Consider the following 22,566-nt stretch of genomic DNA (forward strand, 5'->3'; position numbering starts at 1 on the left):
CGTTGATTGCAGTTACTTAGGTACCTTATCTATAGGTTTGACCCTCTCATTCGTCCAAGTCAGTCAACAACTGAATGCAGGACATTATACCCAAGCATCCATTCTATATAATGCCTCTGATACGGCATATAAGATGCTAGAATTAGTATTGTCAAGTCATCATATACCACTCAGAAGCCAGTACGGCAGCGACCCCAACTGACAGTGGCTCGGGTCATAGTCTCCTAGTCTCGTCGAGCCCAGTCGATGGCTGCCTCCATCCAGGATAGATTCTCCCGTGTGTCTTGGGTACCATGTACTCTCCATGGAACGATATAAAGGCGTTGCATAGGAAACACGCATCTTTGTTGGAGGCGATAACTCGGGGAGGTTTCGAGCTTGGGTGACGCTCAAGGTGCCTCATGAGTTGCATTTCAGCGTGAATCTTTGGGCTCATTCGTGATTCTCAAGAAAGTCCTCCCAGAATTTTATCGTAGTGGCTGCCGGTCTTCGATCGAAGTTGCCCAAGTCTCAATTGGTGTTGTACTCCTTTCTGAGCGTCTTCAAATGCTCTTCCAACTTGAAGATCATGGTTTCTGCTGGTAGCTTCCCGAATGCTGTTTCATCAAGTCTGGCGGGGATAGTGGAAGTATCTCCAAGAATCGAATACGTCCTCGAAAGCTTCACAAGTGTCCAAGCACAGGTTTCACTATGCGCCAATTTGTTAACGGGTTCAATAAGCAACTGCACAAATCCGGTTCCATCCTCGGTCCAGTATCTTGGAGCAGCATTGTTGGAAGACTTGATATTCTCGAGATATCGCCAAATGTGTTGATAATCAACTCCAACTTCTTGTCCAATGCTGATGTGTTGGATGGATCTCTGGCCAACGTGATTTGAACATCATCCAAACTGGAAATAAGCACTTGGCCCAGTCTCATATACTCCTTCTTGTCGTCATTCATTGTGAATTGAGCCATCTCTCTCTTGACTTTCTTCAATACGGGATCAAAGCCTTGTCTTTGGCCGCGCCTGATGAATCTCACTCTGCTCATTGATCGGCTTCGACACATAGAGATGACAATGCGGATAATCTGACTGTCAAGTTTCTCAGAAGATACTGGTATTTTCGTTAGAGAGCTCAGAAGGTGCCTGCTGTGTCCCTTGACTTACCTGGAGTCTCCAGACAAACTGAGTGATCTGAATATCTTATCAAACCCTTCCTTGGCAGCGTCAAAATATGATGGTGAGTTATGACTATCCTTTGCATTGGCTGTAACCATGACCACAACACTAGATTTATTCTCCTCTACACAGACTGCTGTGACCCTCATAGCATCATCTCGGATACTCGAAAGAAACGCCAGTGTTGATGTGAGTAACTTCTCATCCTGCAAAGACAGTGCCCTGTTGATGTCTGCCTTGCACATAGGCTCGCAGTCTTGAATGCTGTTCCTTTGGGGCTTGCAGCCAATTCTACCGAGGTAGTAAAGAAGGGCAATGTTTCGAGCACATTCAATCTCGGTGTTAGGCATTGACATATCTGGCTGACTAGCTAGGCTAGGGAATCACATAGACTATTGAACTTCTCAAAGAAAGGAACTGTCAGATATCTACGAAGGAATCATATTTTTATCGTCCATGCCAATAAGCCTGACGTTGAATAGCACACATTGTGGTTGCTTGCAGCAGCCCTGGAATGGGCATCACCATGTGCTACATAACCACAGCATGATATATATACATACTACGTGAAAATATCGTACATATCAAGACGGCACAGGTTAATGCGAACCTCGGAGTTGTTCATCTTTCTTTATAGTTTAGAGCTTCTATTAACCCAAGCAGAAGCCATCGCCTGGCAGTTGTTGCTCGTTTCTTTTTTATCCACTGTCCATGCCATGCAGTAATCTTCATCTAACAACAATATGGGTCTCTATGCATTGTGTTGGCCTCCGCATCACCTTCTCACCTCCCATTCTTGAGGTGTGTTGAGCAGATGGCCAACACCGAGCCCCAGATAACAAATCCAGTTCAACAAAGAGGCGCAACGCTACCCTAGCTCAAATGCATAAGACGTGGCCCCCCAACGTAAGTGTGTATAATCTTGGCAACAGCCAAGTCGATCAAGATGAGACAACTCCACATATGACAAGTCCTATACCATGCTATCCGGGTATGGTCTGAACCTGAACCTCAGATCTTTCCACACGTTGTTCTTGCTAAAAATGCAGTCAAGTGTAGTAAAGGGCAAACATGCTGACTGCCTCTGTATTTTGAGGTATGCGCAACCAAACGCCGATCCTATGCCGGAAACTGAATAAAAAGATGCTCAAGTCATAATGAAACAATATCAGGTATAATCTGCTCGTAACAGGGAGGTAGGTGTGTTTGTTTTGGTTTCGTACTGATTGTTCCTTGTTAGGAATCATCCGTTGCTTTCCTTTAGCTGATGGTGACGGTGACTATGCACCATTGGTTTTGGTAGAACCGGATCCCTTGCTACGGGAGTGTAGAGTGCGGTACATGTTGCTCAATCGCTTTCCCGTGACGCTCTTGCTTGTATCATCTACAGGCCACAAAGCTGCCAGAAAGTCCCTATCATAAGTGTTAGTTGGACCTGTCACAAGAAGCTGTACATCGTCACAAGACTCACCAGAAGTTGCTCTTGAGACCTTCGTCAGCAGCAGTGGCTGCCAATTTCTCGTCGAGAAAAGTGCCGATAACGACCAGCTCGACGCCAAAGATAGACGCCCGCTCCTTGCTTGACTTGACGTTGTCCTTGGTTGTAGAAAGAATCCTCTCAAAGTTCTCTCGGACCGGTTTGAGTAGAAACCAAATCATGGCGTCGTTGTCCTCAGCTCTCTTATCTTTGTTATCGCCAATCCGGCGAAGTTCGTCCAGTCTTCGCAGAGCCTTGGCTCGGCGCTCATCCTGAGGATGCGAGTCATGGGCTCGCTCTCGCTCTCGTTCGCGATCACGATCACGATCTTCACGATGTCGGTCATGTCGCCTATCATCACGTCGGTCGTCACGTCGGTCATCTCGGCGGTCTTCCCGACGATCATCGCGATGACTGTGGCTGAGGCGATGTTTATCATGTCGTCTGTCATCCCGTCGTTCGTCTCGGCGCTCATCACGTCGGTCCTCATCATCCCGATGGCGCCGCTTCTCTGTCCTCTCCCTGTCCTCTCCATGCTTACTGGATCGACGGTGCTCCTCGATGCGGCGGTGCTTGGGGCTGCGGCTATCTTCGTGAGACAAATGTTTTCGCTTGAAATCCGGCCGTGGGGTTCCACGCTCCTCCACATGGCTTCGGGATCGGTGCAGGTCACCATGGAGGTGGTCTCTGTCGCGGTCGCGAGACTTCTTGCCATTGTGCGGAGCAGGCGACGCTGTGGCACTCCCACGGTGGCCATTGGCAATTGTCTTTTTGTTGTTGCGGTGATGATTCTCTACTGCTCGCTGCACACCACGATCGTTAGAGTGTTTTGCTTGCAGGACTGAAAGCAGATACTCTGATCGACGAACAAGGTGAACGGCGCCAGGAGCCTTCATCTTGTCATTGCCCTTGCTACGCTCCTCCTTCTTCTCCACGCGATGTTCTTCAAGGAAGAGTTTGTCTACCATCTCCAGATCAGGATCGTCACGGATCTGAGGCCAAGCGCCAAAGCCGTGTCTGTCAATACCGACCAGGAGCATGGCATCTTCTTTAGCACCCCAAGCACAAGAGTAGCTAGCGGCCTTAGTCGCGTCAGGGAGACGAAACGTGTGCCAGTCATTGTGGCTGCGTATGACTTGTCGGAGAAGCTGAAGCTGCTTCGGACGTTCTATGGCCGTTTCAGCGTTGACCTTCTTGAGATCGCCAAAGTCTATCAGAACAGCCTTGCGGTCCTTCTTCGTGAGAGTCTTCCCGAGTCTCTTTTCTTCTTCCACCATCTGAGCATAGTTATCGTCCACCGCCTCCTTGGCTGCCTTGATGAATTCATCGAGGACCGACTTGACGTATTCTGGATCCCTTTCTCTCAGCTTGGCTTCCTTGATGATTTCATCCCCGCGATCATCCATTGAGCCGTAACGGAAGTAAGCCTTTATTAGACTACGTTGTTCCTTATCGTTCAAAGGACGCTTAGGATCGAGAGGCACGGGCCTTCGGTCGTCTTCCTCCTTGTCTTGCTGCTCCTTCTGTCGTTTCTTGAGGCGAACATCACGTTCGCTCTCTCTGTGGCGGCTCTTGATGGCGGCTCTGCGTGGAGCACTTTCAGCCGCCACCTTGGCAACGTAGGCCTCATGCTGTTTCTTTTCTTCCTCGGCCTTGATTTCGGCGATCTTGTCGGCGGGGATAATTTGATCCCAATCAAGGTTGATGTCATCAACTTTTACATCAGTAATTTGCATGAAATTGTCCCAGTCGATGCCGCCACTACTTAGGTTTATCTTGTCGTCGACCTTGGTCTTGGTGACCTCAGCGTTCTCAAGAATTGAGTCAATGTCGAGTTGTTCAAGCCGTTCTTGGTTGCCACTCTGTTCGAACATCTTAGATGATCGCATCTTGAGAACCATTTGGATATCTTCAGACGAAGACGGGCCTTCGACCCTGAGACCCTTCTTATTGAGTTCCTCCTTGAAAGCTGCCTTGCCGTCGTCAGTGACACCGGCCTGGATGGTCAGATATTCGAGTAAGAGTTTGTTGCGAGCCCTTTCGAGAACCTCTTCCTCAACAGTCTCCTTGGAGACTAGGCGGTAGATGTTTACAGGACGTTTCTGGCCGATGCGATGGGCACGAGCCATGGCTTGCAAATCAGCTTGAGGGTTCCAGTCAGAGTCGAAAATGATGACAGTGTCTGCCGTCATGAGGTTGATTCCAAGGCCACCTGCACGAGTAGAGAGAAGGAAGCAAAAGTCATCGCTATCATCAGCGTTGAAGTGGTTGATAGCCATGCGTCGGGGGCCAGCAGCAATAGTGCCGTCCAATCTCTGGAACTTGTAACCCCGCAGAGAGCAGTAGTCGCCAAGAATATCAAGCATTTTGACCATCTGACTGAAGATCAGGACTCGGTGGCCATCTTTGTTGAGCTTGGAAAGAAGTTGATCGAGTAGCATCATCTTTCCACTGCTGGCAATCAAGCCCTTGATTTGATCTTCACGGCGGACGCTGCCGGCCAGGACCTTCTCCTCAGCACCAGGAAACATGTAAGGATGGTTACTGATCTTCTTCAGTTCCATCATAATATTCAGGAGAGAGTTCTTGTGTCCATTGGTGGCATCGCAAAGGGCTGTGTAGTTTCTGGTCAGGATGTTCTTGTAGTACTCCAACTGGACATCTGAAAGCTCGACGCGGATAATCTTCTCAGTCTTGGGGGGAAGATCTGACTCGACGGTTTCCTTTGTTCGTCGCAGAATGAAAGGTGCAATAGCCTTGTGAAGTTGTTGCAGTTTCTCTTGTGCATCGCTGGCAGAAAGGGAATCAAGATCTTCGTCAATGTCGACTTTGCCGGGGTTAAGAAAGTCGAGCAAAGCAGAAAGTTCGGCCAAGTTATTTTGAATAGGTGTTCCCGTTATTAGAATCTTGCAAGGAATGCCAAAGCTAACCAGCCGGTTGTATAACTGAGATTCACGGTTCTTGAGGCGATGAGCCTCATCAACAGCGAGCGTCTGCCATTTGATAGACTGCAGGAATTGCCAGTCCTGAAGAATAAACTCGTATGAAGTGACAAGGACATTGAACTTGGGCTTCTTTGGGTTGCCATCTACGAGCAGCTCATGCTCACGAATGATTTTTCGAGCATCCTCGGGTCCGAGGTAGACAACATAATTGATGTCAGGGGACCAATGATTGAAAGTGTCGCACCAAGCCGGGATGACACTCAGAGGAGCAACCACAAGCGATGGTCCCTCCTGACGTCGAGCATTACGGAGCCAGCTGAGGAATGATACGGTCTGTACCGTTTTTCCGAGACCCATTTCATCGGCGAGGATCACGTTATTGCCCTTTGTCCAGTTCAAACACAGGAAGTTGAGGCCCCGAAGCTGGAAGTTGCGGAGTTCGCCGCCTTTGATGAAATCGGGTTGCTCCTCGAGCTTGACCATCCGTGATCTTGTGTCGAGGTTCGTCTCCTTCCGGTCTGACTGCCACGAGCGTGATGCTCGATCAAGATATTGGTCAATTTGGTCTTGGAACGCGTCGCTGATTGCTGACGCGACTTCCCATGTGCATTCTTCGTACGTGAGGCCCTTCCACTTGACAAGATACTCAGTATCGTCTTCACCGTCTCGTACAGCGACCACTCGCTCGACCTTCGTGTAATCCTCGAATGCTTCCTCGTCTCGCTCGCGGTCAAGGAAAAATTGCTCCTTCGTTTCAGGAGGGATATCATCGCCGACGCGGATGTCCACCTCGTACTCGATTACCTTTCTAAAGTAATTCTCAACTTTACGGTAACCTCGATAATCTCGAATGTCTTGAAACGTCTCCCAAGTGTCATGCAAGTGCGACTTGCCTTGCCACTTGATGAAGTATTCGAAGTCGTTCTTAGTCAACCCGTAGGAAATTTCGAGTCCGTCTTTGAGCCTATGCCGGACAACTTTTTCTATGTATGGTGAATCGTCGATATAGTCAACGGTGTACGCCATGGGGGCGAGCTCGTCGTCATCATCCTCGTCGACGTCGCTCTCTTCGTATGCTCCTTGTTGTACCTGTGCAGCGCGACGACTCGACCAGCGCTTTTCAGCAAGTGCGAGATCTGGCTGTGCTTCGCGTTGCATACGAGCCTTCTTCTGCAGGCTCTTTGCGCGAGCACCGCCATATGTGTCGGAATCGGAATCGGAATCGGCTGTGGAGGCACGTAACGTTGGAGTTCCAATCTTGGATGCTGAGATGACCGCGTTAGACCATGATGGCGGCGAGGGTAGGCATTGCACGTAAAAAACGGGCAACTTACAAGGACGGGAGGATTCAACACGTCGCCGCTTGACTGTCCGACGGTTGACAGGGGGTTCAGAATCCGAATCATCAGATTCGACCTGCATACGTGAGTTAATAATATATCCGGATACCGAATTGCGACGATGACCTACGATTTTTCGTTGTTCTCGAGGTCGCGTCTATCTTCTTGTCAGCAAACTTGAAGAGAGTTTGAAAGAAAAATTTTCACAACGTACACTTCTCCTCAACCCATAGAGCTCTGGATTAGCCTTGATGTACTCGTCTTCCTCGACAGGAGCTTTGCGCTTGGAGGCTCGATTCGAGTCGGTAGAGCTGTCGCGGTCTTCCATCGCGTCTTCGTTCTGTGATGGGAGGCTCTCCTCCATATCGAAGTCTCCGTCATCAGACGCATTGTCTTCGCTTGATTGTTCACTCGCTGACATGTGTGTATTGTCGTGGACAATATTGGAATCGTTGTTCGCCTCGTCTGAGGATGCCGGTGATGGTTGATTGAGTGTGAGATCGGGGGCATCATGCGAGTCGCTATCGGTTGCATGATCTCCTGTATCAAACGACATGCTGATTCCATCAACCGGCGACAAATGTCCATTGGAGGGGCCCCCCAAAGTAGGGGTGGACATCATGTTGGTGATGATACAGGCTACCTACTGAGGACGCGACGATATTAGCTGATATTCCAGTCTGACGTGGGCGCTTGAGCAATTAACGGAATGACGCGACTCCGGCGACCCATAAACGACCTCTAGAACGTCTGAATATTGGGGAAACGATAGAGATGAAGTACTTGTCGCATCCCGTGTAAGTTATCGATGGTCGCTTGATGGAAACACCGAACTCGCAATTGAGAGAACCAGGTGCCTCGGGTGCAGCGTATCGGGTCACAGGAGGGTCCAGACGAACGTGGAGCATCGAATCCATCAACTTTCATCGAATTATTGCGTGCATAAGGCCCTTGAGGAAGCAATATCGTGATGGGCAAGGCCGAGGCCGAGGCGGGATCGACGATAGGCGACAGGCCAGCAAGCCAGAAGTGCGGTAGAGACAAGAAGGGGCAGGAAGGGTAAGGGAAACTCACAAGTCATTAAAGTATAACATGCAGACGAAAGCCAACATCTAGATACTATCGGCTGCCTGTCGGGAACTGTTTGGGGTATCGGGGGCCCGGTGACGTGGGTAGGGGACGGGAGAATCAATTTGGTGGAGAGGCAGGAACCTGAAGATTTGGATTGATTGCACGGGGGGTGAGAGGCTGAGAGCACCTGAGAGGTGGAGTGTACATCACGTGATCTTCAGCCACCAATCCACTGGCGAAAGCGAATGTTAGCAGTTAGGTACTTTATAGTCGATACCTAGGTGAGGTAGGTACTATGTTAGTAAGTAAACACAGTACAAGGCAGAGCTTTGGGTATCGTTACCTAATTATTTTTCTTGAACTTGTATCAACCTCAATATGTCTGCTTCTGACTGATCTTGCTTGAAGTTGCTCTATTTCTCGACGTCTATTTTTTTTCTGTTGCGTGTGTATTTAGTACCTACTCTGTAGTAACCAATGAAATGAACGTGACAGACTAGCGCCACTACCATGGATTCAACCAAGGGGCTGTATTGTCCTTACTGAGATTGATTGTAGTGAAAGTAACAATAAACCATTGCCTGAGTCCGAAGCGCGAGTCTAGGGTACTAGGTACTGACTACCTAGTACCTTAGGTATCTGTACTCCGTAGGTAGGTAGAGCCTAGGTAGGTACTCAGGTAGGTGCTGATAGTTAAATTGATGTTTCTGTTGGTTTTCTGTCTTAGTCTCCCAACTCGGTGCTGATTATCAAAACCAGGGGAGAAGTGGATGTGAATGAATTGAAGACAAATCGCATAACGGATTTTAGCTTTTCGCTCTACACATACCGACATAGGTTCCAAGATAGCATTACACCAATGCAATATGATTTGCCTTCAACGCAATGTATTTACTGGAAATACACAGTAGCGCACTAAGTTTGTGTTTCGGTCGATAATGCTTGTCATATGGTACAGAGCGGATTGGCCCATGTGTAGTGGTGAATTTGTTCCTTTGAACCTATAATACAGGGCGGTGTTGTAAGTAATAAGATATCTGGATAGACCACCATAAGCCACCGCGGCTTTAACTCTGATGTGATACAATCCAGTGTATAGGAAATGTTTGTTGGTACAGAGCAGAGCAGAGCAGAGTGGCGTGTAGTGTGAGTGAGTCAGCTCTGTCCGGTTTGGGTTCGTTTGTACGAAGAAACCCCCAAGGCACTGAATTGTTCATCTGATGGATTGACTGAAGAACCTAAGGTAAGAGAGTCATATTACCGGATGGTAAAAAGCACAAGAAGGGGGAATAAATCAGTAAGTTTGATACCCTGGAGAGACCTCCCTATTGTACCTAGGCACTGGGTACTAGGTACTATGTAGATATTCAAGGACACAATCAATTGTTTGACAGATAGAGAGGTCAGGGAAAACTGTTGACCTGCCCAGTACTTGATTAATGTATTTGGCGACTCAGTGAGACATCCATGGATAGGTAGGAATAGGCTGAATCAAGAGGCCCATGAGTTGCTGTAATAAGGTACTTGAGTCGTGAAGTTGACAATATGTTAAATGGATGGCTGCAGCAACAACGTCATGCAAGGTTACACTTCACATTTACTGTTAGACCTGTATGGTAGGTAGTTCTCGACACGCGAACCTCTTAATTTAGTAGGTCCACAGCCCCCCCGCCAAACCTATGACAGGGCCTGAAAATTGGATTACCACTCGCACAACCCAAAGCCTGACCTTGGAACTTCCTTTAACCTTGATTTCTCCCTCCGAATTTCTTTCTCACCCTGCATCCCGCTGAACAAAGAGCATCGGCGAGCGCCAGCGACTCACTGTATCTTGTGCGCTCGAGATCTCTTGGTCGTCGACCCCCGTCTCTCTTTTCTTACCCACGAAACAAATTTTACCCCACCAAAATCACTTTTGAAGCGACATCTGCTACATCACCACAACAATGTCGGACAAGCTCACCCGGTACGTCTATGCGATCGGCACGAAGCACATAAACAATGCAGAGGAATAAAAATAAAAAGAAGAAGAAGAGGCGCTAACGCGAAATCAACAGTATCGCCATCGTCAATAGCGACAAGGTCCGTTATTAGCATGATCATCAGCATCACATTGCCCCGCCAAACATTTTCTGACCCCTCCTTTTAGTGTCGCCCTCGAAAATGTCGTCAAGAGTGCAAAAAGTCTTGCCCCGTCGTTCGCAGCGGAAAACTCTGTATTGAGGTCCAGCCCGACTCTAAGCTCGCGTTCATATCCGAGTCCCTCTGCATCGGTTGCGGTATCTGCCCCAAGAAGTGCCCTTTCGATGCCATCACCATCATCAACTTGCCCACCAATCTCGAAAGCCAGGTCACCCACCGATATGGACCCAACAGTTTCAAGCTGCACCGTCTGCCCATGCCCCGACCCGGCCAGGTTCTCGGTTTGGTCGGAACAAACGGTATTGGAAAGAGTACCGCTCTGAAGATTCTCAGCGGAAAGCTCAAGCCCAACTTGGGCCGACACGACAACCCTCCTGATTGGGAGGACGTTATCAAGCACTTTCGTGGTTCCGAGCTTCAGAGTATGTAGCTGCCTCAAGCCTGCGAGGAGCCGAGTTGTTACTGACTTACAGCCAGACTACTTCACCAAGCTTCTCGAAGATGACCTCAAGGCAGTTGTCAAGCCTCAGTATGTCGACCAGATCCCCAGAGCGGTCAGGGGTCCCAACAAGACTGTCCGATTCCTTATCGAGAGTCGTGCCTCGCTTGGAAATACGGAGCAGGTTGCCAATGTTCTCGAGTTGAACCACATCATGGACCGAGACATCAACCACCTGTCTGGTGGTGAGCTTCAGCGTTTCGCTATTGGCACGGTTTCAGTACAGGCGGCGGATGTGTATATGTTTGACGAGCCAAGTTCATACCTTGATGTCAAGCAGCGTCTGAGTGCTGCCTCAATCATCCGCTCCCTCCTCCGGGACAACGGCTATATCATCGTTGTCGAGCACGATCTGTCTGTTTTGGATTACCTCTCCGACTATATCTGCGTTCTGTACGGAAAGCCCGCCGTTTATGGTGTCGTCACCCTCCCGCACTCCGTTCGTGAGGGTATCAACATCTTCCTTGACGGTCACATTCCGACTGAGAACTTGCGATTCCGAGATGAGTCTCTGACCTTCCGTATTGCGGAGACTACCGATGATTTCGCTATCGACAAATCTCGTGCCTTTACCTATCCTAAGATGGAGAAGACCCTCGGCAGCTTCAAGCTCAACATCGAGGCTGGTGACTTCACTGATTCCGAGATCATCGTCATGATGGGCGAGAACGGTACCGGAAAGACCACATTCTGCCGCCTCTTGGCTGGAGCCCTCAAGCCTGATAGTCAGAAAAGCGTTCCCGAGATGCGAATCAGCATGAAGCCTCAGACTATCACCCCCAAATTCGACGGCACTGTCCGCCAACTTTTCTTCAAGAAGATTAAGCAGTCTTTCCTGTCCCCCCAGTTTCAGACTGACGTCGTCAAGCCTCTCAAGCTCGACGATTTCATTGATCAAGAAGTGAAGAACCTTTCTGGTGGTGAATTGCAGCGTGTTGCCATCGTCCTTGCCCTGGGTATCCCTGCGGACATTTATCTGATCGATGAGCCGTCGGCCTATCTCGACTCTGAGCAGCGTATTATTGCCTCACGAGTCATCAAGCGTTTCATCATGCATTCCAAGAAGACTGCTTTCATCGTTGAGCACGATTTCATCATGGCCACGTACCTTGCTGACCGTGTCATTGTCTTCGACGGACAACCTGGTATCGACGCTCATGCCAACAAGCCAGAATCTCTCCTTACCGGCTGTAACACCTTCTTGAAGAACCTCGACGTCACTTTCCGTCGTGATCCCACCAACTATCGCCCCCGTATTAACAAGAGCGGATCTCAGCTCGACCAAGAGCAGAAGATGAGTGGCAACTTCGTAAGTTCAAACGCTATAGTTGCACAAGATGATTATTCACTAACATGTTTTTGCAGTTCTTCTTGGAGGAGACCCCTGACAAGAGCTAAAGGCGTCCATAATGAGGATTTCCCATCTGTCGATGGTGCATCTCACGGCGTTTGGGGCGTTCAAAATGGGAATGGGCAAAAGCAGCGAGTCTTGGGAATAGATGATGACCGCAGCGTCAGCGAGGATGACGACCCAGATGAATAACGACGGCGACGGCAGAGTGTCTCCTCTTGTCTGGTCCTACGAAGTCATTGTTCTTATCTGGCTTTCTGTCTTGGCGGGTATTCGAGGTATTTGTAATTCTCGAGAACTTCTCTGTCAACGGCAAATGGCTTGCTTCGTAGATTGAGGGACAACTGATGTATTAGGACCTCTGCCGTCTACGGTTTCCCACCTCGCGGGAAACAATTGATATTATTCGAACGGCCGTTAGTTAGTCTTGAAATAGTTTCAATTACACAGACATTGGATCGTATAGTAAAAGCGATGAATTAAAACATTAGAACGAGGTCAATAATCCTTACTATTTCTAAACCTTGCACACGCCTCATTTGTAGGGTTGACTACAATCTCAACAGATTCACAAGCAATAAACCTAAACTAATATAAGAAGCGGGAAAGACACATACTGGTCAGAAGACTGCTTCTCGAAAGCAACGTACTCGACATGTCTCCACCGTTGTGATACTGGGCGGCCGTGGCGACAAGGAGCCGCAAGCCTGTACTCATGTGTCATCTCGCCGGACGGACCTTGTCAGGGGATTTGACAATGCCAGTACATACTGAGAAAGAGTGCAGCCAAATGCTTTAACCATGGCTTTCGACATACGGTTCCAGTTTCTAATCTTCCTCAATCTCGCCCTCTTCGCTGCCGGAGTGAACATCCTTGGTTGCAGGTGGAGGGGTTTTCTTACGAGGACGTTCTTCAGCTCGAGGCGGTGTACGCTCTCGAGACCGTTCCCTCTTAGTTCTCTGGTTCAAGTTATCAGCTATGCCTTCTCCAGTGCAGTTGAGGGTGGTTTTATGTTTGTACCTTAGCATCGCGCGAATCACGACGAGTGTATTCGTCTTCATCGTCTGGACGACGACGTCGAGAGCCGGATGGACGTTCATCCCCATAGTTAAGTTCGTCATGTGATCCCCGGTCGGTGCGACGGCGATATAGTCTCTCGCGTTCATCTTCTCGATCTCTTCTTTCGCGGTCGTAGTAGCTGTCATCATCACGGCGTGAGCGAGAAGGACGATCGTAATCTCTTTCCCGCTCACGACGAGGTGGCGGTGACAGACGGCTTCTATCTGCACCCAGAAGACTCTCGGCCATGGTGGATTTACGGTGATTACGCTCCCGCTCAGCGATAGCCTTGCGTCGGTCCGCTTCGTAGGCATCAGGCTCCGGACTGCGACTTCGTCGAGAACCACGTCCACCACTACGATGAGATCGCTCACCTCTAGATCGTTCCCGCTCCCGGCGATGCATGTCTCTTTCGCTAGACATACGGTCACGTCGCCTGTGGTTTCGATCTGCTTCATCTTCCTTCTCCCGCAGCCGGCGAATGTGCTTGTCAAAAGCATTGCGTCGTGCATCTTCAGATGCAACGGCCTGGAACTCGTCTGATTTCAAAAGTCGAGATCGTACCTTGTCATATGTATCACTCAAGGCGATAGGGGGCTCCATGCGCTTCATGCAAGCACGTAAATCGTCAATGGCTCTGCGTTGCTGGCGTTCCGACTGTCGATCATCGTCTCCTCGCTTGGACGAGCGTTTTTCGCGAAGCTGGTAAGTTGTCAGCACCAAGACACAGCTCAACATCAATTAGGTCAACTTACGCGATCGAAGATGAGCTTGAGAATATCAGGTTCAATGTTAGCAGTCCGTCGATCATCCTTCATGATGGAGAGGAACTCTTCAAAATCGCTCGTAGGCGTAAGATCAAACCGCTTGTCCTGCAAATTGCTATTAACCAATTACGAAAGCTTCATCAGTAGCAACAACTTACTTCGAGAACATCCAAGACATCGTTCCTCGGTCCACGCAGCCCACGTTCCTCCTCTTCGATAACATCCCAGAAAAGCTCTTGGGGGGTCGAGCCACTTTGGCCTACGGCGTCGGTATAACGATTGTCGTTCTCGATGAGAGGAACGAACATACTCCATTTGGTTCCGGCATTGATTTTTCCATTGCGGCGAAGTTCAGTAAGGAGAGACTTGAAAGCATCACGAGCCTTGCGCTCTTTTCGGAACTTTCGGTTCTTCTCCTCCTGCTTTGTGTCGTTGAACCTGCGCTCAAGGGCCTTCATATGGTTTTGGAAAGCAGTCAAAATGTCAAACTTGGTAAGAGCCTGGTACTTTTCGTCATTCTGGAAAGGCGGGGTAGATGAAATGATACCTTGAGCATCAGCCCATCGAGTGTACGGCTCCAAGTTAAGCTTGGGAAGCAAATCGATGAGGCCATCCATAGCGGTCTTTCGAAGAGTCGTCTGCTGCTCAGCGTGTGCCTTTTTCAGGCTGATGATGTACTCTTCAAAGAGCTGCCGACGCTCACTCTCGTTGTTGGTAGAGCGGAAGATGGTCTCGCCTTCGATAATCGGACGTGCGGTCTTCCAACGGGTGTAATGGGTGATCTCAGGGTGCCTTTTCAGCATAGTCTCGAAGTCAGCGCGGAGTTTAGCCAATCTTTCCTTGGCGCGTTCCTTGTCCTGGACAACAACATCCTGACAATACTTATCGAAAGCAGCCTTGCGATCCTTAGGATCCTTGATGGCACGAAACTGCGGGTCTCGCGCAGTTGCTCGAATAGTTTGTTCCCAAGTCCAGTCCGGCTGGACTCCGCTTCGTCGAAGAAGCTTGGCAAAGGCAGCTTCAGCCTCTTCAGTGGTGGCGTATTCGGGGTCGTTCGTCGCAGGTACAAAAGCTTGGACTTTGGGGTCGTTTCCATATGTGATCTGACGAGACTCGGGATAAGGGTCGCGTTGATCGCGATATTGGTCGTATGGTACTTGGTTGTAGCCGCCTGCGCTGGCGGGAGGCGTGTAGGGGGTTGCAGAAGCAGGGGTCGCGGGCTTGCTTGTTGTGCCGAGGGCGGCCTTGTAAACATCGGGCATCTCCCAGGAGCTCTGTTTCGTCTCAGTATTGTACCAATACTTTCGGCCTCCCTCCGCAGTGTATTCCTTCCATGGCTGGTTCGCGAGAGCGCGCTGTTGCTTGTTAGCAATAATGTACACACCAATGACGGGCACTGGACACTGACCTCAGCTGAGCTCATCATTTCCTCGGGCTTCGTCCATTGCGTGGCTTTGGTAGTCGGATTGTAATAGTAGGCTCTTCCATCGGGCGTATGATGCTCCTGCCAAGCCGCAACAGGCTGGCCATAGGGAGAGCCGAAGCCGTTCATCTTGAAATTACTGTCACCTGATGCAGCTTGCTTACGCGACACAAATTGTTCGCTTCAGAATAGTGACGAGATTCCAGGTCGTGATAAAATGATGGCGATGTGGTAAGAATCAGTCAGCCAACATGAGAGGCAGTTAAGTTAAAAGGCCGATTTCAGCAGGGCAGCACTAACTTTTTGCGCACAGACCATTGCCCGTCGCGACGGGACACTCAGCCAAGTGCGTGATTACCTAAGGCATTGACCTCTTTCAGACGGGAGGGACCACGTCGCTAAGGGGCATGAGCTGCATTCCGACTTACACGGGTACCTGCTCTAACAAATCAATGATAAGGTACCTGTTAAAAAGACGAGATCCTTCAAGCGCGCGACTTGGAAGATCCCATTGTACTCAGATTCCGGTCTTCTTCATAACAGGCTCGGTTTGATTCTTTGACTGAGATGTCAGACTCCGGTAATACCACCGACAGGGAGTCTATACCCACGCAGGCGACTCAACATGAGCCTGAATCTCTCACTCAGCTCAAAAGAAGCCTATTTATTACCGACCCTACGACTGAGTTTGCTGAACAGTCACACTTGTCTTATCTTATACCGGAGAATACGGATTTAGATTTGGAAGCAGCTTTTAAGGATGTTGAGCCTGGGAAGTCCATACTTGATTTAATCAAACGCAGGGATACGTTATTCTTCGGTAAGCAACACACATTCTCCCTCGTCACCGTGTTGCTAATAATCCTCAGATGAGACGGTAAATGTTCTTTTACTCCTCAGAAGTCCCTGGAAAGATGAAGCATCACTCCGCACTCACCTCAATCGGCTAGTGATATCAGTCGAAGCCCAGATCGTCAACAGCAAATCCTACGGCAAGGAGAACTCTTCAGCAGATACCATCTTCTCAGGTACAGTCCCAGATATTGATGACCCTTTCATTATCGTCGACGGGGGTGATGAGGAAGAGGATGAAGAAGAAGAGGACAGTGACGATAGTGAAGAAAGTGGTGATGATGCCAACAGAAACCAAAGTGTTTTCGCTGTATGGAAGCTACCCGTCTTTTTGAGTCGGCCTCGTACGCGAATCTCGGCACCAGCCATCATCTTCACAGCATCTGCGAGCATGAAACCTGAGATTTCAACTGACCTCATTGGAAAGGGGAGTGGTTACCTTCAGAGCGGTGTGCCCTCTGGTTTTAACCTACTCGAGTCTTTCGGAAGCGATGCTGCACTCGGCGGAGTGAAGCCTCGGCTGTCTGCGCTGCGAGTATCAAGAGTTACTCCCGTTACGCGCTCACAAGATGTCACGAAGCACATACGAGCTCTGCCTCAGGTCCAGCACAAGATCTTTCCTGTCGTCCACACGAGAATCCGGTTTTCAAGACCGACTACAGCACCGACCAGCTCAGCCGTGATCGCACTGCTCGAAGTTGACTTTACCTCTCATTTCGAATGCGAGGTATCATTGGATCGAATCGAACTTTCAATTCTCGACGCTACTGTCGAAAACCTCAACAATGACGCGGGCATGCAGCTGCCTCTTACCTGCGTGTCTCACGATCATATTACGTTCCTCTATCGCATTGCTCCTCGTCAGCACGACGTTACAGTCAAAAACCCCATGCGCGAACTCGACATTAAAATTTCTGCTACTGCTCAGGTTATACCGGGCCGCTGCACGCCCAGTATGAACATGTCATGGTCAACGCAGCTCGACTTTACTCTTCCAGTCAATCCTGGCTATGGATCGGCAACTGCTGGAACTGGCATTGTCCGCGCCCATAGACCATCGCAACTTTCTATCACAGGCCAAGCAGTAAATCCCCTGGTATCACCATCTATCATTCGTCCAGACGCCCTGCCCACTCTCGAGGCTGCCACATCCAACACAGACGCCTCCATTACAGAACTTGGCATAACAATGACCTTCACTGGTCCCTCTGAACCTGTCTACCCAGGCCAGGTCTTTTCTTGGACCGTCTATATTGTGAACCGTGCCATAGAAAAGAATTCTGCGCCTCCCCGCAAACTTGCCCTTGTTGCTATTCCCAAACGCCGGCGAGGCGAAGTCCGTATGACACGGCCTCCATCAGTGGGTGGGCGACGAAATGGTGAAAAAGACGTTGCCGATGCGGTCACTGACGAAAATGTACTCCACGCATTACAGAAGAACTCATCCGTCGAGTCAACTGATGTTGTTTGCTTAAGCGCTGATACCCGGGTCGGTCCTCTTGCCCCAGGAGCTTGTCACGTAGTCGAGCTTCAATTTCTCGCGCTACAAGAAGGCGTCGTGGGCCTCGAGGCTATGCGAGTTGTTGATCTAGGGTCGCAGGAGCATGTTGATATCAGAGATTTACCAACCATGTTGGTAGAGCCAGCAGCGGCATAAAGTCCGTTTCATTCAAGCCAAATGTGTTAATGTTGAGCTATCATATTGCCTGTATCATGTGTCGTATCTCTAATATCATTGCCGATACAATATTTGTTATATCCCAACGCCTTCTAACGATGCCGAAACTCCTGCTGCAATGATGCATGTTCCTCATAAAAACACCACTATATGTTCTGATAAGTAACTCATAACAGGTCATCTAGGTCGTCATCCCATCCTAGTTTCTCATATATTGACACTGACTTAGCAGGCATTGACTCGGCCGCCTGGTTTTCCAAATCTATGTTTTTTGTTTTCATACCCTTCACGGGCGTTGCCAAAAGCTCGTCATCAGGAGAAACAGTGAAACTGACCATTCTTTTTCGATTCGTGACTCCACTCGGGTTGAACAGGTCGGCAGCAGATATAGTTCGTCGTTCTAGAGACGGCGAAGACGGTGGGAATGGCAAAACGTCTTCATCGATCCTAGGCCGACGAATGAAACTTGATCCGGCCTTTGTAGGCGTACTGCCGATCCTTTCAATGTCAGGAGTTGGACTCTGACCTAAGCCATCCCGCTGTGCTCCTCGGAAACCAGTAGAGGGAACAACGGAGGGAAGGCTTGAAGGAGGAATAACATCTTCAGTGCTCATAATGGGGGTATCTGCCACATGTGGTTTTGCAAATACATCTCTGAAGCGTGTGTTTGCTGGCGTTGCCTTCACAACGGATCCGCCTAGAGAGCTTCTGCCTGGCTTTCTCACTTCTGAAAATAAATGTTAGCCAGAAATATTCGCAAGGTTTGCCATTTAAATACATACTCTTGGCCGAAGAGCCCACTGTTGCACGCCGCTCAGCCGCTTCAGCCAGTGCCTTACTGACAACTTCGCGGTTAGGCTTTCTCAAAGAAGAAATAGCCTCTTTTAGCTCAGCTTCAACTTGAGCCTTTTTGTTAGATTTTGCGTCTTGCAGATTGGTAACACTGTTGCTCCGAGATAATGGCCCACTCTTCCTATTCATTAGATCGGGCTCAGCGTTCAGGACCGACTTAGCCAGGGATGGATCGCTAGCTTCTCGCTTGATACCTGGCAGAGAAGTGGATGTTGCAGAGCGCATGAGGGCAATCATGTTGCTGGGGCCTCTGGAAACACTTCGTCGCGACTGCTGCTCTGTCGAGAGAGCTCTTTGTAACGTTCTTGTAGGCTGACCTGACAAAGAGTGTTTGGCAACTGCTCCTGGCTTAGGTGAACGCTTGCTTGATGGTCGTTTCAGAACCTTTGGCCTTGTAGGTTTCACAATGATCGGCCCTCCCAGTTTACGGTTGATCGAATCACATAGCTCTGGGAGCCTATGGGAGAAGCTATCGAAGCTAGTCAGTCGTTATCGGAAGAGATGACAGTGAAACATGAGGCTTACAATGGCACAATGATGTCCACGCAAAAGTCTTTGAGAGGCTCCGATGACGCCTTCTGCTGAGATTGACCATCCGGTGCTTGGGTGATTTGGGAGTCTTCTAAAAGCAGCTGCTCGTCGGAAGCAGTAGATTGCCAAATAGTCAATCGATCAGCGTGGACATCTACAAGAACAGGAAGATTATGTTTGCTCCGCTTCTTGGCCGAAGGAACCACCGTGTCACCCTGAGATTCAGCAGCACCAGGCAGTAGGGGGAGCTGGCTATCTTCCGCACCGTCTGCGGGTCTCAGGGGAGTCAATGCCAGGATCTCCAATATGATTATCATCTGGAGCTGGGTTTCTCTCGTGCGAAGCATAGAGGTAAGTGATCGAATTTGTTGAGTGGAAACGTTGGTCTCGTCCTCGTTCAGTTCAGGCTTGTTGGTAGCCCACCACTTTCTGATATGAGTTTCTTCGTGTGGATAGAGTCCATCCTTTCCAATCTTCATCTTCTTGGCTCGGCGCTTTCTCTTCGGACCCTCGTCAGAACTATCCACCACCGTTTTCATCTGGGTTATGAGAGCTGGAACAGTCTCACGGTACTTTTTGTCGATTTGGACAGTGGTCAGCACGAGTCCTTTCAAGAATTCGATGAGATCCTCAATCTCTAGATTAGCTTCAAGGTCGAGATGGAAAGCAGAACGAGCACGAGAGAGAGGCCCTTTGGCAAAATAGGCGAGCGATCCCTGTATTGATTAGCTATGGCAACGAAAGCCAAGGTCAAAGGTCTCACCATGGACTTGTATAGCATCTCAAAGTACTGGGTTCTCAAGGTTTCGAATAAGCTTTCTGTAGTCGGCTGCTGGGAAGGCTCCTCGATGATGTCAGATGTTGAAATTGCAGTTGTTGGACGTGATGCCTGAGCTTGCTGCTCGCTTAGGGTTTTTGGCAGTTCTTCTGGTCTGAAGGTTGGCGATGGAAGTTTGGACTCTGCAGTCATAGCAGCTTCTGGGGCAGCTTCTAATTTCACAGACTCGGCCAATGTTGAAACAGACTGCGACCTAGGTCTTTTGCGGACCAGGGTTTGAATAGCTTCGATGGCCGCTCGTTTGATGTTTTCCTCCTTATGAATGTGTGGGGTGGTGATTACGGAAGGCCCGTATTGGCTTCGAGACTCGGTTCTAGCAGCTGGGCGTAAGCGTTCTCGACAGACAGCAGATGCGTCGTCTGCCAGAGCCTCCAAGTCTACCCAGGGTCCTAGCCTGCATACAACATATACTCCGTTGGGTTGTCGCTCGAGAGCGTATACGGCACGACTTGCTTCCTTTCTGGCTAGAAGTACCACGGGGCCAGAGCCCATTCGACTCTCCAAGTCGAGGATCTTGATATGAGACTCAAAGAATCGATGCGAAGCAAGATCAACATTGGTAACGTGAAAATCGATGCAAGAGAGAGGAAGGCGTTCACGGGGAAGGACCATCAATGGATAAAGGATGCGAGGCTGGACATTAAGTTTCGGAGGATGAGGCTACATAATGATCACGAATTAGCTGAAGCATTCAACAGTGCCGGAATCGTATTCGCAAACCTTGACAGCAATCGACGGCTTCAAAAGATGCTCCATGGCTACTGAGTCGGCCCTCTTCCTCTTGTGTCCGTCGGGAGAACGCAGCTCATCTTTGTGATTTGAGCTCCCTTCAGAGCTTGGTGTCAAGATCCTTGACCGCGCTGGACGCGTCGCGTCGATGCCAGCAACGGCGGAAGAGGACATTGAAACGGAAGAAGGATCATGCGGCGGAATCCATCTGAGAATATTTGAATACAATTACAAAAGGAATTGAATTTAGGATCTAGCTGCAGGGCGGCAAAAAAAAAAAAAACTGTTGTTGTTATGATATGAAGTGCTCAAGCAGCATGCATTTTATGTGCTAAAGTGGTTTTAATGGGGTGCGTGCACGGGAGCAGGTAGCTCCAAATACCTACCTACCTTACCTTGGTACCTTAGATGCATTGGACAGGATGTGACGTATTTGATAGGTGGGACCCACCGCGTCGCGTCTCGATTTTGGTCGATATGGGCTACCTGAAAAACCGCTGAACATACACGCTACAGAACTGACAGAACCTCACCAGTCATCCTCATAGTGAACAGTCCATTTAATATCTACATCAACTTGCTATTCTTATCAATGAATAGTGGTTATTATGGCGTCCAAGTCATTCGTTATCTTCTCTCCATCGTATATAATCACCGCAGGTGAAAAGTCGTGTCTTGGAATGTATTTAAAATGTGTCGTCACGCCATAAATTGTTACCGATTTGAAGGATGCACACCCAGATCACGGACATCGAGGTACTCATCACTTTGCGACCAGTTTGATACGTATTCAACCTATGCTGCAGGCAGATATATTAACAGCCAAGTACCTTGAGTTGAAGATACCCAGTAGGCTGTACGCTTAGTCTGAAATCATAATCTTTCGAACAAGTCTTTCTTTCTGGGGATGAAACAGACACCCATTTACGACACCAATCCTTCTTGACAATTCAGCTCACTTCAGGACACGTCCTTGCCGCTGAAGGTGCCTCAGCCATAAGGGCCCATTGATGATCTTACGTTACTACAAGCTCGTATGCAAGTAGAAGTTATCTTGTATACGAAGTGTCTCGTCCGTGACTTGACGGAAGCTGACGTCTACAGGATGAATGCCAAGGCTCTTACATGATAGCGCATGGGACAACAACAAACGGCCACTCATTCAGCTCTGAGCAATCATCAGTTCAAGAGACATTTGCTTATTCAGGCTTGCCAGGCTTGTAGGCGTCAGCTTTGCCATTTTATAGTGGCTACAGGCCACCTTCGACTCTTTGGAACTTACTTAGCCAATACTCTATAGCCACGGCTCTTCGTTCTCGAACATGGTTGGCCATTGATCACCCCACGCATTACTGCAAGGAACAGGAGGCAAACATTTCTCAAGGTCGTTGTCCCTTACGTTAGCCCAGTTGGGCTGCATTCGATGCAACGGAGATCCTTTTTGACTTTCCTCAATAACCGGCAAGCCTCCAAACTGTATTCTCGCAAGCGAGCAGACGTTTGATAGCCACTCCAACTGTGCCGTTTATCTTTCGTGTTATGGGCTGACCAACTACTTTTAGTAAGATACTATACGTGTCTTCTGTCAAGTGACTGACTAGTATGTCGACTGTCTGATAGCCTCAACATGTGTTTTAACCTTGAGGCTATCAGACAGAAGAAGTGGTTTCAATGCGAGATACGTGCCCCATATCTATACCACCTCATACCTACCTAGGTACCTACCTTACTCGATTGGCTGTCTGCTACCCATGTACAGTACCTGATCGATCCCGTTGCACAAACTCAGCACTTGCAGTGTCGATCCCCCGCGCCAAACCTTTCCCTCGCAACAGCCATGGACGCAC

General features: G+C 49.2%; 8 protein-coding genes across 13 annotated transcripts; 3 read left to right on the forward strand and 5 right to left on the reverse strand.

Annotated features, from left to right (window-relative positions):
- Positions 1–510: 510 nt before the first annotated feature.
- FVEG_16241 (hypothetical protein) lies at positions 511–944 on the reverse strand (the record flags this gene model as incomplete). Its single annotated transcript, XM_018905479.1, has 2 exons — positions 511–841; positions 925–944. 2 exons carry the CDS (start codon positions 942–944, stop codon positions 511–513), a joined length of 351 nt encoding a protein of 116 aa, XP_018754397.1.
- A 145-nt stretch (positions 945–1,089) lies between these two features.
- FVEG_16242 (hypothetical protein) lies at positions 1,090–1,520 on the reverse strand (the record flags this gene model as incomplete). The annotated part of the gene is made up of 2 exons (XM_018905480.1): positions 1,090–1,099; positions 1,153–1,520. The coding sequence occupies 2 exons, from the start codon at positions 1,518–1,520 to the stop codon at positions 1,090–1,092; spliced, it is 378 nt and encodes a 125-aa protein (XP_018754398.1).
- Positions 1,521–1,654: 134 nt separating this feature from the next.
- FVEG_08067 (chromodomain-helicase-DNA-binding protein 1) lies at positions 1,655–9,572 on the reverse strand. 2 transcript variants are annotated; one of them, XM_018896867.1, is made up of 9 exons: positions 8,827–9,572; positions 8,541–8,704; positions 8,341–8,435; positions 8,001–8,274; positions 7,141–7,569; positions 7,057–7,083; positions 6,921–7,002; positions 2,636–6,851; positions 1,698–2,577 (listed from the first exon to the last, which is right to left on the reverse strand). In XM_018896867.1, exons 5-9 carry the CDS (start codon positions 7,546–7,548, stop codon positions 2,445–2,447), a joined length of 4,866 nt encoding a protein of 1,621 aa, XP_018754399.1. In that variant the 5' UTR covers positions 7,549–7,569; positions 8,001–8,274; positions 8,341–8,435; positions 8,541–8,704; positions 8,827–9,572; the 3' UTR covers positions 1,698–2,444. The 2 variants fall into 2 exon arrangements, with proteins under 2 accessions (XP_018754400.1, XP_018754399.1); XM_018896868.1 differs by lacking the exon at positions 8,827–9,572 and having other exon boundaries at positions 1,655–2,577; positions 7,141–7,572; positions 8,341–8,781.
- Positions 7,897–7,989, forward strand: FVEG_16243 (hypothetical protein; the record flags this gene model as incomplete). The annotated part of the gene is made up of 1 exon (XM_018905481.1): positions 7,897–7,989. The coding sequence occupies one exon, from the start codon at positions 7,897–7,899 to the stop codon at positions 7,987–7,989; it is 93 nt and encodes a 30-aa protein (XP_018754401.1).
- Positions 9,573–9,690: 118 nt separating the features above from the next.
- Positions 9,691–12,517, forward strand: FVEG_08068 (translation initiation factor RLI1). Its single transcript, XM_018896869.1, has 5 exons — positions 9,691–9,963; positions 10,055–10,079; positions 10,147–10,561; positions 10,617–11,947; positions 12,004–12,517. The coding sequence occupies exons 1-5, from the start codon at positions 9,944–9,946 to the stop codon at positions 12,034–12,036; spliced, it is 1,824 nt and encodes a 607-aa protein (XP_018754402.1). The 5' UTR covers positions 9,691–9,943; the 3' UTR covers positions 12,037–12,517.
- On the reverse strand, positions 12,435–15,492 carry FVEG_08069 (hypothetical protein; the record flags this gene model as incomplete). 5 transcript variants are annotated; one of them, XM_018896871.1, is made up of 7 exons in its annotated part: positions 15,225–15,491; positions 13,975–15,171; positions 13,805–13,921; positions 13,011–13,751; positions 12,892–12,949; positions 12,761–12,817; positions 12,447–12,696 (listed from the first exon to the last, which is right to left on the reverse strand). In XM_018896871.1, exons 1-7 carry the CDS (start codon positions 15,366–15,368, stop codon positions 12,578–12,580), a joined length of 2,433 nt encoding a protein of 810 aa, XP_018754404.1. In that variant the 5' UTR covers positions 15,369–15,491. The 5 variants fall into 5 exon arrangements, with proteins under 5 accessions (XP_018754407.1, XP_018754406.1, XP_018754404.1 ...); XM_018896870.1 differs by having other exon boundaries at positions 12,573–12,696; positions 12,761–12,845; XM_018896874.1 differs by having other exon boundaries at positions 12,435–12,696; positions 12,761–12,949.
- A 155-nt stretch (positions 15,493–15,647) lies between these two features.
- Positions 15,648–17,884, forward strand: FVEG_08070 (hypothetical protein). The gene is made up of 2 exons (XM_018896875.1): positions 15,648–16,059; positions 16,109–17,884. The coding sequence occupies exons 1-2, from the start codon at positions 15,807–15,809 to the stop codon at positions 17,746–17,748; spliced, it is 1,893 nt and encodes a 630-aa protein (XP_018754408.1). The 5' UTR covers positions 15,648–15,806; the 3' UTR covers positions 17,749–17,884.
- On the reverse strand, positions 17,295–21,037 carry FVEG_08071 (hypothetical protein). Its single transcript, XM_018896876.1, has 5 exons — positions 20,711–21,037; positions 19,916–20,650; positions 19,147–19,868; positions 18,552–19,090; positions 17,295–18,496 (listed from the first exon to the last, which is right to left on the reverse strand). Exons 1-5 carry the CDS (start codon positions 20,891–20,893, stop codon positions 17,937–17,939), a joined length of 2,739 nt encoding a protein of 912 aa, XP_018754409.1. The 5' UTR covers positions 20,894–21,037; the 3' UTR covers positions 17,295–17,936.
- Positions 21,038–22,566: the final 1,529 nt, after the last annotated feature.

The sequence above is a fragment of the Fusarium verticillioides genome, chromosome 3 (assembly GCF_000149555.1).
Source record: "Fusarium verticillioides 7600 chromosome 3, whole genome shotgun sequence".
Lineage (NCBI taxonomy): Eukaryota > Fungi > Ascomycota > Sordariomycetes > Hypocreales > Nectriaceae > Fusarium > Fusarium verticillioides.

Coding starts and splice junctions, on each gene's coding strand:
- FVEG_08071 (XM_018896876.1), bottom strand. CDS start 20,893: ATGTCCTCTTCCGCCGTTGCTGGCATCGACGCGACGCGTCCAGCGCGG. Junction 19,091..19,146: donor GTGGACATCATTGTGCCATT/GTAAGCCTCATG, acceptor TAGCTTCGATAG/CTTCTCCCATAGGCTCCCAG. Junction 18,497..18,551: donor AGTGGGCTCTTCGGCCAAGA/GTATGTATTTAA, acceptor ATTTATTTTCAG/AAGTGAGAAAGCCAGGCAGA.
- FVEG_08068 (XM_018896869.1), top strand. CDS start 9,944: ATGTCGGACAAGCTCACCCG. Junction 9,964..10,054: donor ATGTCGGACAAGCTCACCCG/GTACGTCTATGC, acceptor CGAAATCAACAG/TATCGCCATCGTCAATAGCG. Junction 10,080..10,146: donor CCATCGTCAATAGCGACAAG/GTCCGTTATTAG, acceptor CCCTCCTTTTAG/TGTCGCCCTCGAAAATGTCG.
- FVEG_08070 (XM_018896875.1), top strand. CDS start 15,807: ATGTCAGACTCCGGTAATACCACCGACAGGGAGTCTATACCCACGCAG. Junction 16,060..16,108: donor CAGGGATACGTTATTCTTCG/GTAAGCAACACA, acceptor AATAATCCTCAG/ATGAGACGGTAAATGTTCTT.
- FVEG_08067 (XM_018896868.1), bottom strand. CDS start 7,548: ATGATGTCCACCCCTACTTTGGGGGGCCCCTCCAATGGACATTTGTCG. Junction 7,003..7,056: donor CTCGAGAACAACGAAAAATC/GTAGGTCATCGT, acceptor TCACGTATGCAG/GTCGAATCTGATGATTCGGA. Junction 2,578..2,635: donor GGTCTCAAGAGCAACTTCTG/GTGAGTCTTGTG, acceptor CACTTATGATAG/GGACTTTCTGGCAGCTTTGT.